This window comes from Haliotis cracherodii, unplaced genomic scaffold (assembly GCF_022045235.1).
Source record: "Haliotis cracherodii isolate W230 unplaced genomic scaffold, xgHalCrac1.p SCAF_5, whole genome shotgun sequence".
NCBI classification, from domain to species: Eukaryota; Metazoa; Mollusca; class Gastropoda; order Lepetellida; family Haliotidae; genus Haliotis; species Haliotis cracherodii.
Window position 1 is genome coordinate 34130702 of NW_027266308.1, and position 16261 is coordinate 34146962.

General features: G+C 38.7%; 1 protein-coding gene across 3 annotated transcripts in view; it reads left to right on the forward strand.

The window, feature by feature from the left end:
* LOC139442388 (dual E2 ubiquitin-conjugating enzyme/E3 ubiquitin-protein ligase BIRC6-like) overlaps window positions 1-16261 on the forward strand; it is a 77952-nt gene that overhangs the window by 49221 nt on the left and 12470 nt on the right. For 2 of the 3 annotated variants that reach the window (XM_071223191.1, XM_071223193.1), the window contains exons 33-46: window positions 230-1179; window positions 2131-2313; window positions 3682-3882; window positions 5792-6065; window positions 6366-6616; window positions 7551-7653; window positions 8277-8504; window positions 9265-9800; window positions 10156-10355; window positions 10590-10734; window positions 10899-11135; window positions 12728-12856; window positions 13120-13281; window positions 15391-15561. In XM_071223191.1, coding sequence (XP_071079292.1) covers window positions 230-1179; window positions 2131-2313; window positions 3682-3882; window positions 5792-6065; window positions 6366-6616; window positions 7551-7653; window positions 8277-8504; window positions 9265-9800; window positions 10156-10355; window positions 10590-10734; window positions 10899-11135; window positions 12728-12856; window positions 13120-13281; window positions 15391-15561 — 3770 coding nt within the window. The remainder of the gene's footprint in view (window positions 1-229; window positions 1180-2130; window positions 2314-3681; window positions 3883-5791; window positions 6066-6365; window positions 6617-7550; window positions 7654-8276; window positions 8505-9264; window positions 9801-10155; window positions 10356-10589; window positions 10735-10898; window positions 11136-12727; window positions 12857-13119; window positions 13282-15390; window positions 15562-16261) is intronic. The other variant, XM_071223192.1, reaches the window with a different exon arrangement.

Sequence of the window (16261 nt, forward strand, 5' to 3'; positions counted from 1 at the left end):
TGGTGGATAGATAGGGAACAATACTTTGAGTTATAAGGTGCGCTGAAGAGATCTCCAAATGTTCTAGGCATGATGATCTGTGCAATGTATATGATGGTTTGGCTTAATATGAGTGAGTGTAAATTACTTTTACTATAAGTATATCGCCTGTCATCCATGCAAACATCTACTTCAAGAAACAATCCTCATATATTTGAAAGCCTTAATCTTGTATGCTTCTTCTCAACAGAGGTGCCTTCTACAGCTGTATGGGTCCTCTGGATGCCCAGTGTAAGTTCCTGGAGTTCGTTCTGGACATTCAGTATGGCCAAGTGGATATCAGCAATGCCATAAGTGTCATTCAGTCCATTAGTTCACTTGTTCATCAGCACATTATCTGCCAAGAACGGGTTACTTGTCGTAGCTCCTTCGAGAACAATGTGAGTGCACGGTCATGCTTTGGTGGATTGTTTGCAGGACTTTTGAGAGGTGGGGACACACGATCAGGACTTGGTGATGCCAGTCGCGATAGGCTAATGTGTAGTTTACTTAGATTGGTCAATACACTTGTTCAAGTAAATATACCAAGCAGGAACTTGAGGAATCCAGAAGCTCCTTCACAAGAAAGAAATGATCCAACACTGACTCCCATGTCACTGACAAATAGACTTTCAGATGCTGACAAGTTGAGTCATGTACTGGCTACATCAACCCCAGTGGCAGCACCTGTGATGGCAATACTCTCAGATGATGAAAAGGGACACCAAACAGATGAACAAAAGACAGAATCAGCGGCTGCTGTAGCAGCAGGATTGGAGATGAATAATTCTGACTGGCGCCAACCCTCAGAGACAAACAACTGTGTAGCAGAAATTATTCTTACACATCAATACATAATGCAAAATTTTCTGCAGACATTGAGTTTCTGTAATAGCAATGCCATGGCCACCCTTCTTGGTAATGCTGGAGTGCAGAGCCTCCAGGAGAATTTGACAGGTGGAGATGTTGTCTCTGTTGGGGACTGTGTATATCAGATCCTTGTGACACTGGCAAGCTGCAACTCTGATTCAAAGCCAATGCTGGACTCTCTTTTCCACTATCTCTCCGGAAGCACACTCTGTAGGCTCTCGGAGCCGCTGCTATGGTTCACCCTACGTGTCCTCAACAGTACTCACAATATCAAGCAGTTCTTGGATATCGGTAAGTATATCATCTTCTGTTATTAATGTTTTTACTTGATTAGTAAGTCATAGACCACTTATGTTACAGTGATGCCACATTCTGCCATCACATTAACTAGTTAGGCTCTTGGATAACAACCTTTGTTTCTGGACATTACCAAGTCAAACTTGTCTTTAGGGGACAATTGTTCTTGTGTATAAAGTGCACTTTTTAAATTAATAATGCATGTTATTCCCACAGACAAGAGATTTTGACTTACCAATCAAAACATAAACATGTTAGCACCAGAGAAGGTATGTTAACAGGTCATAGGTGAAATGCCAGTCTTGTTATTATTCTAATTTGTATCACAAATATTTTATTCAATATTTTGTATATGATTTATTATGTAATTGTGTGAAATTATCTGTACATCTCACCAACTCACCATTCTTTACAGAATCCAGGATCAGATTACTGCTATTGATGCTTTGAAACAAACCTTAGTTGTCTGAGAATTAATAATTGTATGATAAATGGTCGTTGTTATTAGAGTATTGTAAGCTATTAGTATGTTTTCATAGCAAAATAGCATGCGTGGCATCTGGATGTTTCCTCTTCAATTGCTGATTGGTCAATCTCAGTGTGTTCAATACATAAGAAACAAAGTGTTTCATTTAGGATGTACAAAATAGGAAATAACCATACCTAGTACTATATATAGCAAATATGTACATTTATGTTGATGTTTGGACCCAGTTAGTGATCTCCTGCTTACTCCAGTCATGATTTCTACTGCAGTGAAATGATGAAGGTTTTGGCTTCATGTTGTACACAAGATAGCATGTTTCCCCAGGACTGCAGTACACAACTCATATAGACATTAATACTGCTTGTCTTTATCAAATGATCATTGATTCAAGTTTGACCTGACCTGAATCAATGGTTTCCTATGTTATCTGATGTGTGTTAATTTGATGTGTACCTCAGGTGGCATTGAGGTGGTGTGCAGCAATCTGGTCAGCTGTAACCGCCGTCTTATCTGCACCAACTCCAGCTTGATCTCTACCATCATGCAGAACATGAACAATGGCAGAGCAGGAGCTAATGGCCACAAGATTAACTCCACAGATTCAGAAAATACAGATGGACTGCAGAACTTTGCTCCCATGGGTAATCAGATATTTGCATTATATCTCTCATAGGCTGCAAATTTCAAGAGATTCCCTTTTGGGTAATACCTTTTGATGTATTTGTTCTTATGGGTTTTGATGTATATCATCAAAATGTTTGATGCATATTTGTCTAAATCTTACCATTCATCACATTCTTCTACCAAACATACTAATCATTCATAAGGTCATACCCTTCCACGTGTTCGTTACAGTAACTGCTGTCATATAGCTGGAATATTCCTGAGTCCGGCGTTAACAACATACAAAACTAACAAACATACAAGCAGTAACTCAAGAAGCATTTATGCTGTAGAGCAGTGAAACTTGATACTGGAAGGTTTGTGATTCAACTGGTTAGAGGAATGGGACTAGAAGTTTGGGACTTTGATTGGTTGTTTGCTTTGTACTGTATTTAGTATTTGATTCACCTGCACGTTACCCCCATTGCTACCGACGTATAAACAAATGTCTGGATATTATCCTGTGTCACAGATAGGCATTGTTCACCCTTATAGATTTAGGTGTGGCAAATGTTTATTCAAATTATGGAGTATTTTGAAAATAGAAACTTGAAATAAATAATAGTGTGTTATTTTATTCTTCTAAGTATTTGAATTGATATGAGCTGGTTGCAAAAGTAATGAATGGCATGCGAGGCATCACTGTGAAACATGGACAGTGTCGAGGTGACTGAAATAGGTGATGACATCATCAGGAGGACCTGAACAGTGACAAACACATTGTGAGAACTTGTATAAAGTATCGCCCCTTTACTCAAAAACTGTGTGTGAACACTGATATACAGTAGTGGAGTACAGTAAACTTCTTTTATTTTGTACATGTTTGTAATGAAGTGATGGTTATAACGAACTGGTTTTTTTTGTTCAAGCCATTAACTTTATGTTTTATCATATAAGATTGATGGATATAACAAACACGCTTATAACAAATTTTCACATATAGCAATTCACTAGAGTCGTCCTGTGTGTACTCAGTCAATGACGGTGTTAATGTTTATAACGAAATGTTAATCCCTGAGCTGCTCACGTGTCACCAATCAGCCTATCAAAACATCTGCTGCCACGTGAGACTGTTAAAGCGTTAATAAACAATTTAAGGAAAATGATTAACTGGATTAAGTAATGACACCTTGTCTTTAATTTACAAAAGTTTAATGTTCAAAGCAAAATAACATATTTCCTGACCGACGGCAAGTGACCTCATGTCTCTGTATGTCAATGAAACTGTATCAATAATATATTTATAACTTGTATTTACTTCTGTTATTTTATTTTTTGAGTTTGTTATAACCATAGTTTATGATAAACGTGACAAGCCAAGTAGCAAGATACATTTCTATTTTTAGGCACAGTCTCTTCCAGCAGCCCAACAGCTAGTCCAGCTGATGTCCTCATCCAAACGTCACCACCCCATAGGAGAGCCAGATCTGCAGCCTGGTCCTATCACTTCTATCCTGATGAAGCCTGGGTTGATCTTACAATACAGCTGCCATTTGCTGTTCTACTACGAGAAGTGCAGATTCAACCTCACGGTTCTTCTCTAGCAAGTATGTTCAATTTAGTTGTTTATCCAGGATTTCTGTCCGTCTTTCACTTCATGTGGGTATAACCCTGGTATATGTGCACCTGGGCCTTGTTCCACGAAGCAATCGTAGCGCTATGACAGTCATTAGTCTATGTTAAGGTATAGGAGTTACAATAATCTTAGTGCCAAGTGACCTTGAATGTACAGTCAAGTCTCATTAATCCGACATACTCGTTAATCTTACATAATCATATGCAACCATTGATGTCGGATAAACAGGACTTGACTGTAATTAGGAAAATCATTATGGAAGTGACACAAACAGTTATCCACAGCTAAGATGTGAATGTCTGGTTATGGTGGTTTGTGGTTATGATGCGCAAAGCATGTGCACATGCTACAGGCATATCAGTTGATTGTTCTAAACTGTCCAAATTAGGAGATAAACCTACTTTGTTTTGAAATTTACAGTTGTCGCACCTCTTTTGGTTTGCGAATTAAAAAGAAAAGGTGTCGATACAAGTAGTTAAGTAGCAAAGTAGCAAGTATTACTCAAGTTGAAGATTAAAATGCTCATATTCTTGATTAGTTCAAATTTATGGTTCAAATCTCATAATTATTCAAAATGAACTTGTCAAATAATCTCCAAAAGATATATGTTTTAATTCTATTGCCATCTGTTGCATAATTGTGCTGCATGGACTAAGTTGTTTCTTGGAAATCAAAATGACATGTTCCATTGTGGTGGTCACAGGTTACAGAAATAGTGATGAATAGCTCTGAACTAATTTATTTCTCAGCAAACTTAAGAGATGACATTCTGGTTTTTTTTTACTTTGAATTTTGTAATTAGTTATCAGTTACCCCCAGTAAATATTACACATTACAAATAAATATCCCTCCACCCCTGAACTTTGACATGGCAGAAATTGACCTACTTCACGATTAATTGTCACTACTCAATGGCTGCCAAAGTCGTTGTTGACAGTCTCCATGCTATTGACAAGCTTGACTACTGCATTGTATGACATGAGGGATTCTTCATTGTATTGACCTGTCAGTTCCATGATTTCACAGCATCAGCTTTGCATCTAGAATGCACTATTGTGCGATTCCCCCATATATATTGAAAATCGCACTAATCTAAAATGACCTTGCACGGTACATCTCACAAAATATTTAGGCTGAATGCAAATTCTGTTACACAGACTAAGCATTCAGTGCCAGCATCTGAAGGAGGTGACTGTTGTGGCCCTGACACAGTTGTTATGTATGCTTGGCTTACTTTTTCATGTTCTGAAATTGATTTCATGCTTGATAAGCTGTTGTGACCAAGTGCTGGTGCAGTGGACCAGTGAGTTGAGGAGATTTGTTTTTGAATTTTCCTGGCCTTTGGAAGAGAGCAATGTTTTCTGGATGTAATTACGCTATCAATTAACCAGCAACAACTGCCTTGGGCACCCTGCAGCTCCGTACTGAAGTCACGTACTGGGGTACCAACTTTGGCAATAATGAAATGTCCACCAGTATCATATGAATACTTCCTAAAATATCATGGTTGTTCTTCTTTATCAACAATGAATTACTCTTTCTTTGCCATAGATTTCGGGCCAGCACATAGGTTTTCAGACATCATTGCCAAAATAGGAGGGGGTGCTAGACTTATGGTGTAGTTAATAAAAGTTGAGAAGTTGTAGTTGAAAAGTTCTTAAGATTGTGATCAGGACAAAGACACAAATAAAATAATATGTAATTGCTGAAATTGCAGATGTTTGTGACATCTATATGATTTGAATGTTTTTGAGATTTGAGAGACCAATATTTAATATATATAAATCGGAAGGGCCTATGTGTCAAGTAGTGGTACAGAGTTCTTTCTTTGTTTTGGGGAGTCAATTGAATGTAATGGTTATGTTATTCAATATTTTCAGCTTGTCCATCCTTTGTATCCCTGGAGATAAGTCATGATGGAATGACTGTGACCCCAATGTGCCCACCACTTATGACATCAAGTCTGGCGGTGATCAAACTTCAACTACAGAAGCTGGAGGTGACGTCATCTGTCACCATCCGACTCCACAAAGCTCGGGACTCTATGACCATTGGACTTTCTCAGATTCTACTTATGGGCTACAGTGCTTTCAGAGATACTGGTGCTAAACCTGGTGCATCCTTTTCAGCTGAAGATTCAGTCTCTCATTCCAGGTAGGGATAAGTTGTTCAAAGACATAACTTGGAAAGTGTTGTGGTGCATTCTTGAAGTGTGTAATCTTTCGCTCACCTGCTATATTTGTATACAGGAGTTATATGTTAATAGAAGCATGTCAGCAAATTTTGTGTCTCATAGTGATCTAGAAAAGTCTGGCATTCACAATTTATAAATCTTCAATCATGGATATCTTGTAGTGCCTCTCAGATTCCATAATGTAGCAGAATAGTCAGATTCCTGTAATTTAATTTTGTTTACTGTTACATTTGTCATTTCAATTGCTATTATCTTTCCAGCATCGGTTGGATTCGACTTCTTCACCATTGTCTAACAGCGTTTGATGATGTGGAAGACCGTGTGGCTGCAGCAGCAGCCTCTACACCAAATCTTCTGACCACTTGCGCCTCCCTCCTTGTGTCACCAACTGCTGTTATCTACACACCTAAGATTGAGGCAGTACTGCTGAAGATTGGCCTTCACTCTTTACCTATGGGACTTGCACTCATTGATAACATATTGAGCAGTCCACCACTAGCCAGAGGAAACAGTGAGTAAAATATTATTTACTTTTCAGTTCCTTGCCAGTCAGTCAGGACTGCAGGCTTGGGAAGAGTTGTAGGACGCCCCTTAGAAGTGATATCTCTTGATCATGGTTGCTAGCACGCTGTCTGTGCTACTTGGTTCACTGTTGGCTTTGTGGCACAGTGCTCTGGCTGTATTGTATTGGGAGGTCAGGAGAGATTCCATGTGTCCAATAGTGAAGGACTAAACTAATATAATCAATCAGCTATTTGCTCTATGTTAAGGCAAAGAGATGGTTAGCAATCTTTCTGGCGACCCAGTTTTGAAGGAATTTTGGGAGGACACAGGAAATATTACACTTCTCAAAATATCATTGATTCTCCTCCTGCAGGATGGTTTTATCCAAACACTAAGATCAAATTTCTTCAAATTACAGTAAGGTTGGCACCTTGCTTTGCTAATGATATGTCCAGGAGAACTGCTATCATTGTTAATTGGTGAAGGGCAAATGCAATAACTTTTCTTTGAATTCCAATGGTACTCAAGGCTTTGATTCCTTTTTAGATAACGCTTTTTAAATCCAACTCCAGGGGTTGAAAATGAAAAAGTTTAAAGATATTTAATTATATTGATGGACCACTTTCGGCGTACTTACCACAGTTGTTTTTCTACATGTCTTTGACATAAGTTGCTTTGTTGCTAGGCAGAGTCTAATTACAATTGTTACAAATACATAAGATTTTCACATGGTGGGGAAGCTGACAGCAAGCAGAGAAATATTTTGATTTACAGTTTTGGTACCAGTGTAATTTGTCAGCCTTCGGTACTGGACCAACAAACTCTTGCTAGATTTTTCAACCCCTGAATTCTGTTTGTGGACATTTCTTGCACACAGGATCAAACATGATAGCACTCTGCACTGCAAGAGTTTTTAGAGTTCCTTTGTGTGTTTTTTTCAGATGCCCATCCCTACCTTGGTAAAGTTAGTGGTGTTGCCAGTGAATCAACCGTGGAATTACTTTATCAGTTGGGAATGGTGCAAGATTCTGGAACAAAAGCAAGGTATTTAATCATAATCATATTATACATGTAAGATATTCCCTTCTGAATAAGTATTTACTATAGTCAGTATTAAATTAATATAATTGTTCTGCTGACATTTCATGTTCTCAAATAAATTCAACTTTTTGTCTGAAAAATCTGAACCTCAAACACAAATACTGTATTTCCTCTAACATGCACCAGGCACACAATAGTCATGTGGAATGTCAGATTACTTCTACCCGGAATATATAATAGCTTAGAAATGAAAGCTCCCATTTGAACTTCCAGTTGAAATATTATGAGAAAGGGATCCATTTCACAAAGCGATCCCATACTTTAACATACACTTACGACTGTCGCAGCGCTAAGGGGATCCTAACTCCCATACTTTAACATAGACTTATGACTGTTGTAGTGCAATGATTGCTTTGTGCAACAGGTCCCTGATCTTTGATTACAGCTGAGCCTTCATTTTGCTTCCAGGTTTGAAATCTTGTTAAAAATATACATGCAGGAATATTTTTGATTGGAAATATGGTATGCTTTATTTGTTGATTAAGGTTTGGGATCTCTTCATATCTTTTTTAATTGAGACCACTGCATCCAAACTTGACAAGTAATATATTTTCAAATTCTATTAGAGTGCAGGCTGTATTACAATGGCTGGGAGACAGTAGTCAACAGGCTGTCCAGAAGAATGCTGGAGGTGGTAGTGATCCTGGAAGAGAAGCAGGTGGGTGCATGTGGTTCAGCACCCTGCCTAACCCAGCACCAGCTCATGTCCACTGTATTGCTGCAGTCTTGTGGCAGAGCCAAGAACTACCAGTAACATACAGCTTGGCTGACATCATCACAATGGACCTGGTCAGGTGAGTAGTCCCTTAATGGAATGTTACCGAAAGTTATTTCAAGTCTCTGCCATAACCTGGTTTCTTGTGTGATTACTGTGCCCTTATATCAATCAGTGTTTAATCAAATACTATAGAAGCCAACCTCAAGGCCCCCAGAACCCACCTTGATTTCAAAGTTAATGATAGAAACACAGTTTTGCAGATTATGAAACATTGTTGAATTGTGTTATTTATACGGTACATACAGTAAGTATTTGTATATTGATGTTGACAGCAACTTATTTTAAGTGACTTTTTCTGTTGACATTGTATGGTTGTAACATCATATGAGCTATAGGATGCGCCCACTGCATATACATCTTCAGTTTGGGCAAATTTTGTTTTTGAAAAGTCCGCAAACAGAATAGAGGTTGTATAAATGTATGAAGCAAGTGGTTTCAGAGTTATATTTTACTGATTTCTTCATTTGTTACTATTTGTTGTGGTGTATCTTGATACCAGAGGTATTGTCAACCCGTGTTGTGAAGTTGCATTGTGAGTTGTCAGGTGGTACTCGGCTTAAGTGGCATTGTTGTTTTCAATCAGACGCTGACCCAAATTTCACCCCACTCCACTCCACCCCACTCCACCCCACCCCACCACAAACTGACCACTCTATCCCAACCTTCTCTTTTCTAGCTGTTCAGTTCAGCATAAGTTTAATTATTGAAATATATGGGGTTTTTCTCCAGTTGTTGGTGATCTCTGGAATTGAAAATGTACCTTTCTCTGTCAACAGCTGTTTATATGAATGGTCTACAATGCTGTCATCTGACTCACTGCTGAAGAAGTCACTGGACTATGTCCTTTGTGCTGCATGCCACATCCAGCCCGAGTTTTTCACAATGATACTTGAGTGGATGGGAATAATCATCAATTTTGATCACAGTATGAATGCGTCCATATCAGATGACTGCAAAGACAGTTTTCAGTTTCATCAAGGGACAATGACTGATGATTCAAAAGAAGCCAGTCATGTGCCGCCAAGACCTCCAAACTCACCACCTATCACACTGCAAGAATTAAGTCACATGATGCTGGATGAATCAAGACTTGCCACTTTGGCCTTAGTTTGTAAATCTCCGGTTGCCATCAAGCAACTCCTGGACTCTGGTTTCCCTGCTGTTCTAGCTCAGTGCTTGTATGAATTCTGTAAGAGTGAGTTTGTGAGGATGTCAGAGAACAATGATACAGGCAGCAGCCGAAGTGGAACAAATGTTGTGTCAGAAGGAATCACTGTCATTAAGGAGGAGACACCAGACTTGGCTGAAACAGGTGAGGTTGACTTCATAGTCAACAAAAGACGAAAATAAAACCTGATGAGCTCAAATTGATAGATATTTGTATACAGTTGTACATATGCATGTATATAATTTCTTGTATATAGGTTGGAGGCCATGAATGCTATAAACAGTATTGATGTTCTACATTGCCAACTTCATTATTCATACCAGTTTACTTTAGTCGTTTGCCCTAAACCCAAGTTCGACATTTGATTTACATGTCAGAAACGCTACGTATATCCATCAGAGTCTCTGACGTTGTCCTGCTCAGGCATAGTTCCTCATTTGTAATAAATAAGAAACCAACTATTGCGCAGTGAAACATTAAATTGTCTTCTATGTTTCAGACAAGTCGTGGTCATTGAATGGGCAACTGGTTGCTGCAATATTGGAATTCTTTGCCGAAGTGAGCTCAGAAACATTGATGAAGGACTGGGTTGGGAGCCAAGAGGGCAGTGTGTTTTGGACGATGCTACTCACCATGCTGTGCAATACATACTCACAGACTGCTCATCCTGGAGTGCATACTCCACAAATACATGTCAAGGTTTGTACCCTTACTTTCATCTGTGTTGTAACACATAGTTCTTAGGTTGAAATTATCTGATTAGACATCAAGCATATGATTTGTGAAAATTTTTATTCTCCTCTTTTTGATGTATTTTGACTTTTGAACCAGTTACACCAACCATATTGGAAACTTTAGACTAAGAAAAATAAGCAGTAAATATTGTCTGATAAGGAGCAGTTACATGATGAATATGTGACATGATGTTTGCAGGTTATGACTGCGGAGGAACGGTCAGTTCTAGAGTCATCAGCTGTACATTTCTTCACAAGAGTGATATCTTGTCACTCTATCAACCAGCTCTATTTTGCCAAAGTATTGTGTGATGTCATCCGTGAGCAGGGTCATGCCAGAACAGGTAGCTTACATTTCTTGTGTTGTATTTCACCAAAACTTTATTTATATCCTGTATTGGATTTGTTAAGTCTCTAGATAATATGTCACGTTTAAATATGTGATGTTTATCGTTTTGTTGAAGAAAAGTTTTCTGTTGTAAGTAATGACACCTTTGATTTCTTCCAGGGGCAATAGTAAGTGCTGTGCCACTTTCTGGCTTCACACGACGCATCTTACTACAAGTGTTACTAGAAGATGAGCGCATCTTAGTGGCATTTCACTGTACTAGTCTTCAGTGCCGACTGCAAACTCTCACTTCGGGCAACCAGATTCACCATCCTCAGTATGGTGCAGGGCGGAGCTACAGAACAGTCATGCTCAACATCAACACTCCGTGTGGAGATGCTCTCAACAAAGTTGCAGGTATACATAACAACATCTTGATAACTGAACAAGTACATCCAACAAAACCAGTTCAAAACAGACTGATGCCAGGGTATAGTCCAATGCAGTTCATAGCTCTATTACAGATACAGAGCTCACCAAATCCTGGTGTGAGATGTCATTTTGTTCTCTTTACAGCTTTACTAAACATATTCTGTGTGCCTGCTGACAGATCATGTGAGCAACAGTAGCTGTGTAGAATAAATAACTGTTTTTAGCGGTGACTATGCATGTTTTGTTCATCATGTAATTTTGTGTTTGTGTATTTATGAATTTATATGTGTGCAACTGTACACTAGTGAATTTTTTTAATATGTATATCCCTCTTTATATGGCCTATATTTACTCAACACCAACCAAATTACATTACATCTTGAACATAAATTGCTCAGTTATGGCCATAAATAGCATGTGTGTGCGCAAGTTAGTTAGTTGTGGGACCTGTTACCTTTCTTTTGATATTTTGAAGTTCGACTTTGTTTTGACCTTTGTGTCTGGAACATGCTGGTAAATACTCTCGAACTGTATATTTGGCTCTGTAAACTCTCTCTCCTCTGAAATTGCCAGACTGATGGAGCTGAACAAATGTATGTTTCTCCTTGTGGTTGCATCATATGTTGTTCAAGTCATTAGAGTTTAGTGTTAGTGTTTCACAGAAAGTATATGAATATCATCACTGAGAATAGTTGGATGGAAGTTTTCTGAAGTGGCTGTCCTTGTTGACATATGAGACTGTTTACTACATATCCAGGTTGTCTTCACTGCTGTGGCTCTGTGGGAGCCTCATTTAAATGTTAATGGTTTATCATTTTATATGAATTTCATCACTTTACTTCTTCTTTTAAACCGTGCAGCACTTGGACATTTCAGAGAGATCATATGATCGAGGAGTTTTTAAGCCAAATGTGCATGTAATATTCTTCTTAATGTTAAGAGCATGGCAGTTTTTTTTTCTTAAAAGTCACTGTATTGGGCTGTTTTCCCAAACCAAGGATGATGTCCCAGAACCAGTGCTTTAGTGAGGCCTCGCTCTTTGACATTCATGCAATTTCATGGAACCTGGCAAAAAAAGCACAAATGTATATGCATTGGTGCAGGTCTGTTGTCAATGTTATATTAAAAGAACAGAACTATTTTTTATGGCAATGATATTAGAAATTCTTGATGGAGTATTTTTAGAACAAGTTCATCAAAACACTGAAAAATCTTCTCATGACTTCTGACATGAATGTCTTTGGCAATAGATATTCCTAGAAACTTAATGACCTTGACCTATACTTTTTCCGATTATTTCATTGGTTGGTAAGCCATAATAGACAATTTCATTTTGGCAACAGAATAGACACCCCAACCCCCAATTTTTTGTTCAGTTTTTCTTTCTTTGAAAATTACACTCTTCGTGAAATTGACTCATATTCAGTGTAAACATTTATGTGCCATCTGACATCATATTTGGAAATTACATGTACCAATATGAGCATGACTGCATGACTCTCGTCACTCACAGTTGGTTTTACTATGTTGTTCAGTTTTCATTTGAACTATGTGGACCTCTAATGGCTGCATTTCAGATGCTCCAGTGTTGACAACTCCCTTCCTTGATGTAAAGGATGAAAAGACAAAGAGTAACAGTAATGACGACAAGATAGACCCCAGTGAGTTAGGCCTTGAGATGCTGGAATACCTGTCTAATGCTGCAGGTACCTGGCTGATCACCACATTTTGCTATTTTTGAACCCTTTGCTTGCAATGTTTACTATGTGAGCGTGTAGAACGGGTTATAGATATGCTGTTGTTCATTATTTTGTATGCTTAACATGTCATAATGTAGTCCACATGAACAAACAACAATTCTTCTGATGAATGTGTTTCTCAGTAAAACATTATAATCATCATCTGTGCTAATGAATGAATTTACATATATGTCCACTTGGTTTGAAAGCATCCATTGTTTCCATATCAGGTATTTCAGCTAAAGAGCGACGAGAGAAAAGTCCGTCTCCGACAAAGAGTGCCCTTCCTCCTCGACCTCCAACAAGGAGAGGCCGACATACACTGGAGGATGTGTCATCTCAGCTGAAGTTTTCCATGTCATCACTCCAGTTACATCACAAGATCCTCCCTAGTAACCACTTTCTTCAGTTTTCTTCTTCTTGTTATATCTTGACGTATTTGTTTGAAGTAAGAAATCATTGGATATAATATCAAAGGCGCATAAATAAATTCCTTTATGGCATATATTATGGTATGGTCACTTTTGTGTAGTGTCAAACCACAAGGCCGTATGTACAACTAATGAAAAATTGTTGCAATGGTGTCTGTAAAACTCCACAGAATTCAGATCTCAATGCCATGGGTTGTTAGCGCCGAATTGTAAAGAACAGTTGCTAAGAGCATATCACCTGGTTGAGTATATATAGATCATCTTCCCAGACTTTGTCAATCATTTCTCATGCTGTCAACCACAGGGTGAACACATGTAAACAGACTCAAACAGGTTGCTGTTAAGTAGCGTATTATGTGACATCTTCAAAGTCAAGTGAGTTTATGTCTTAGCCTGATTGTCTGGCATCCAGTGTGCGCTTTTCTTCTTGAGGTACGCCACAGCAGCCATATTGAAATTCCTGATTCCTATGCTTCTGGGTCACTATAAAATCTTCAGATTTTCAACAGAAGTCCTCTTCACTGCCCATAAACAATTGTGTAAGCAAAAGTGTCTTGCTGCCCCAAGCATCCTGTGCATTCACAAGGCGGGAAACCTCACTTCTTTCCTGTGTACTAGTGTCAACGACCCAGAAGAATGGTCCCAGCTGAAGGCCACGATCGGGACAAGAAGATTTGGAATGGACGATTGTGGTGTGTGTCCTGGTTTGACATTGCCTGGCCAAGAAACCATAAGGAAGAAAATCTCTTGAAGTACATCTACATGGAGAGAGTACGGTACATTGCAGGAAGCGATGCAGACCATGTTTGACCAGAAGTTACAGTCATTACAATAGAAATGTCTGACATGTAGAAGAAACAGTGACCCTGAGGCATCCCCCAGTCAAGAGGGGGACATTTGGATTTGGGATCGGGTGTCACATTCCGAAGCAATACTGAAGAGAAAGGTGTATGGGTTCTGCATGATGGTAGTGATAGACCACTGTGTGTGGGTCCCCGAGGAGATATTGTTGAAGTCACTGATTCGGGGATGTCCGCTTGATCAGCATGGTCTCCATGCAGTAGGTGAATGAGTCGTATTCCTAAACCTCAACCGCCCAAGCTCATCAGGACCATGTGTGCAGGGTGTATTCATGCTTCACAGTGACCACACGGCATTCAAGCTTGGAGAAGAAGAGAAGGTCCCCAACATTTCCTAGCTACCATCACCACTGAGGCCACAGTTACATAAGACCCCCACCTTGCTTATATCAATCATCAAAAGAACCATATGGGCTCAGTACAGTTTCCATTGCAGCAACTGTGCACCAAGCTAATTGCTTGTGCAAGGCAGACAACCATTCTCCTACAAGAACCTTTGCTTTGCCTGAAAGCTGGAGAGGGGGTGGCTAGACCTGACTTGTTCATTTTTTACTCTGATCATTCTCATATCCGTGAATGTTCTTTAGGGGTAGTTGTTGACACTAGCACACACAGGAAAGAAGTGAGGTTTCCCGCCTTGCGCTAGTGCAAGAGCCTCAGGCAGCAAGATACTATTGCTTACACAACTGTTTATGGATAGTTGACAGTCAAGAGGATTTCTGTTGAAAATCTGAAGCTTTTGTACTGTGATGACAGCCAAATACAATATTTACGTCAGTGATGTAATAGAGGTAATATTCTTAGAATTATTAACAATGATAACCCTTGCTGAGTATCGTGATATTTGACACAACTTCAAATTTTGACCATGCTTTGCTATGGCTGCTAGTGGTGCAATTGCAATCATGATGCAGGTTGTAATTTTGACACTCTGCATAGCCAGTTAAACATGTGTCAGTGAAAAAATAATAAAAATGTCGAGGTGATTCTTCTTTTTCTTCGTTTGACCTTTCTGAACAAGTAGAGTAATCCAGAAGTTTTTAGTCAGCAAAAGAGCCTTGTAGCCATATTTTTGTAAGACATTTTCAGAAAAAGGCAGTTGTACTTTGATTACATTAATCTGTTGTGTAAGAATTTATTGCAGAATCTTTAATCTAGCACACATATAAGAAAGAACAAACATTAATCCAGCTTTGTTTTTCTTCATAAGACAAGGCTCTTCCATCGGAGCTGACACTGTCCCAGTTGGTGCATCTCCTGGAACAGAGAGGTGAAACTGTGGCTTTGTCTGCCAGTTCATGTCTACAACTTACCATGCGCCTACAGTCAGCCCGCTTTCAACAGACTCACACACGCCTCTCATCTTCCATACAGGAACAAGGTAGGAATGTAACACTTGCAGTGTATGCAATGAATTATTATAATTATCTATAAATGAAGTTGGCTATGTTGATAGATTTGTCATCTCACCAGAAAAGGATTTGAAAGGGCATGTGTCTATTCATAAGTCAGATGTTGCAAAAAGAATCTTACCAAATCTAATAAAACCCATGTCAAATCTGTGCAAACTTACCTCATACTTGATATGTCATGTTTGAGTTCAAAACCATTTCTGTAGAAATTAATTGCCTCTGTAAGTATACCTGGTTGGGTAATCTCTTTCATATCACTAGTGGACATTGTAACCACTCAATGACATCTGGTTAATAGTTTTGGATTTCTTGTGATTGTTTTCTGATACAGTTTTAAGCTAAAATATTGAATACCAGATACTTTCCGCCATTTTAGTAAGGGATGTGCACAAGCTCTTTCCTTGGTAAGAGTTTTTCAGCTGCCATTTTTTGCAGGCTCGCTCAAATAACAGGATTTGGGGGCTTGACTTGAATTTAATGTTATTTTTAGTTTCCAATATTAATGTGAAGTATTACAAAACAGTAGCAATGTGACCTCAATGGACATGATGGATGTCACTGATGAGGTTGCTGCATGCCATCATGGAACTAATTTTGATGTTGATATACATTTTTCAATGTTTTATGAAATGTTGATGTTTGATATTCAATTTTTAGGCTTACTTATAT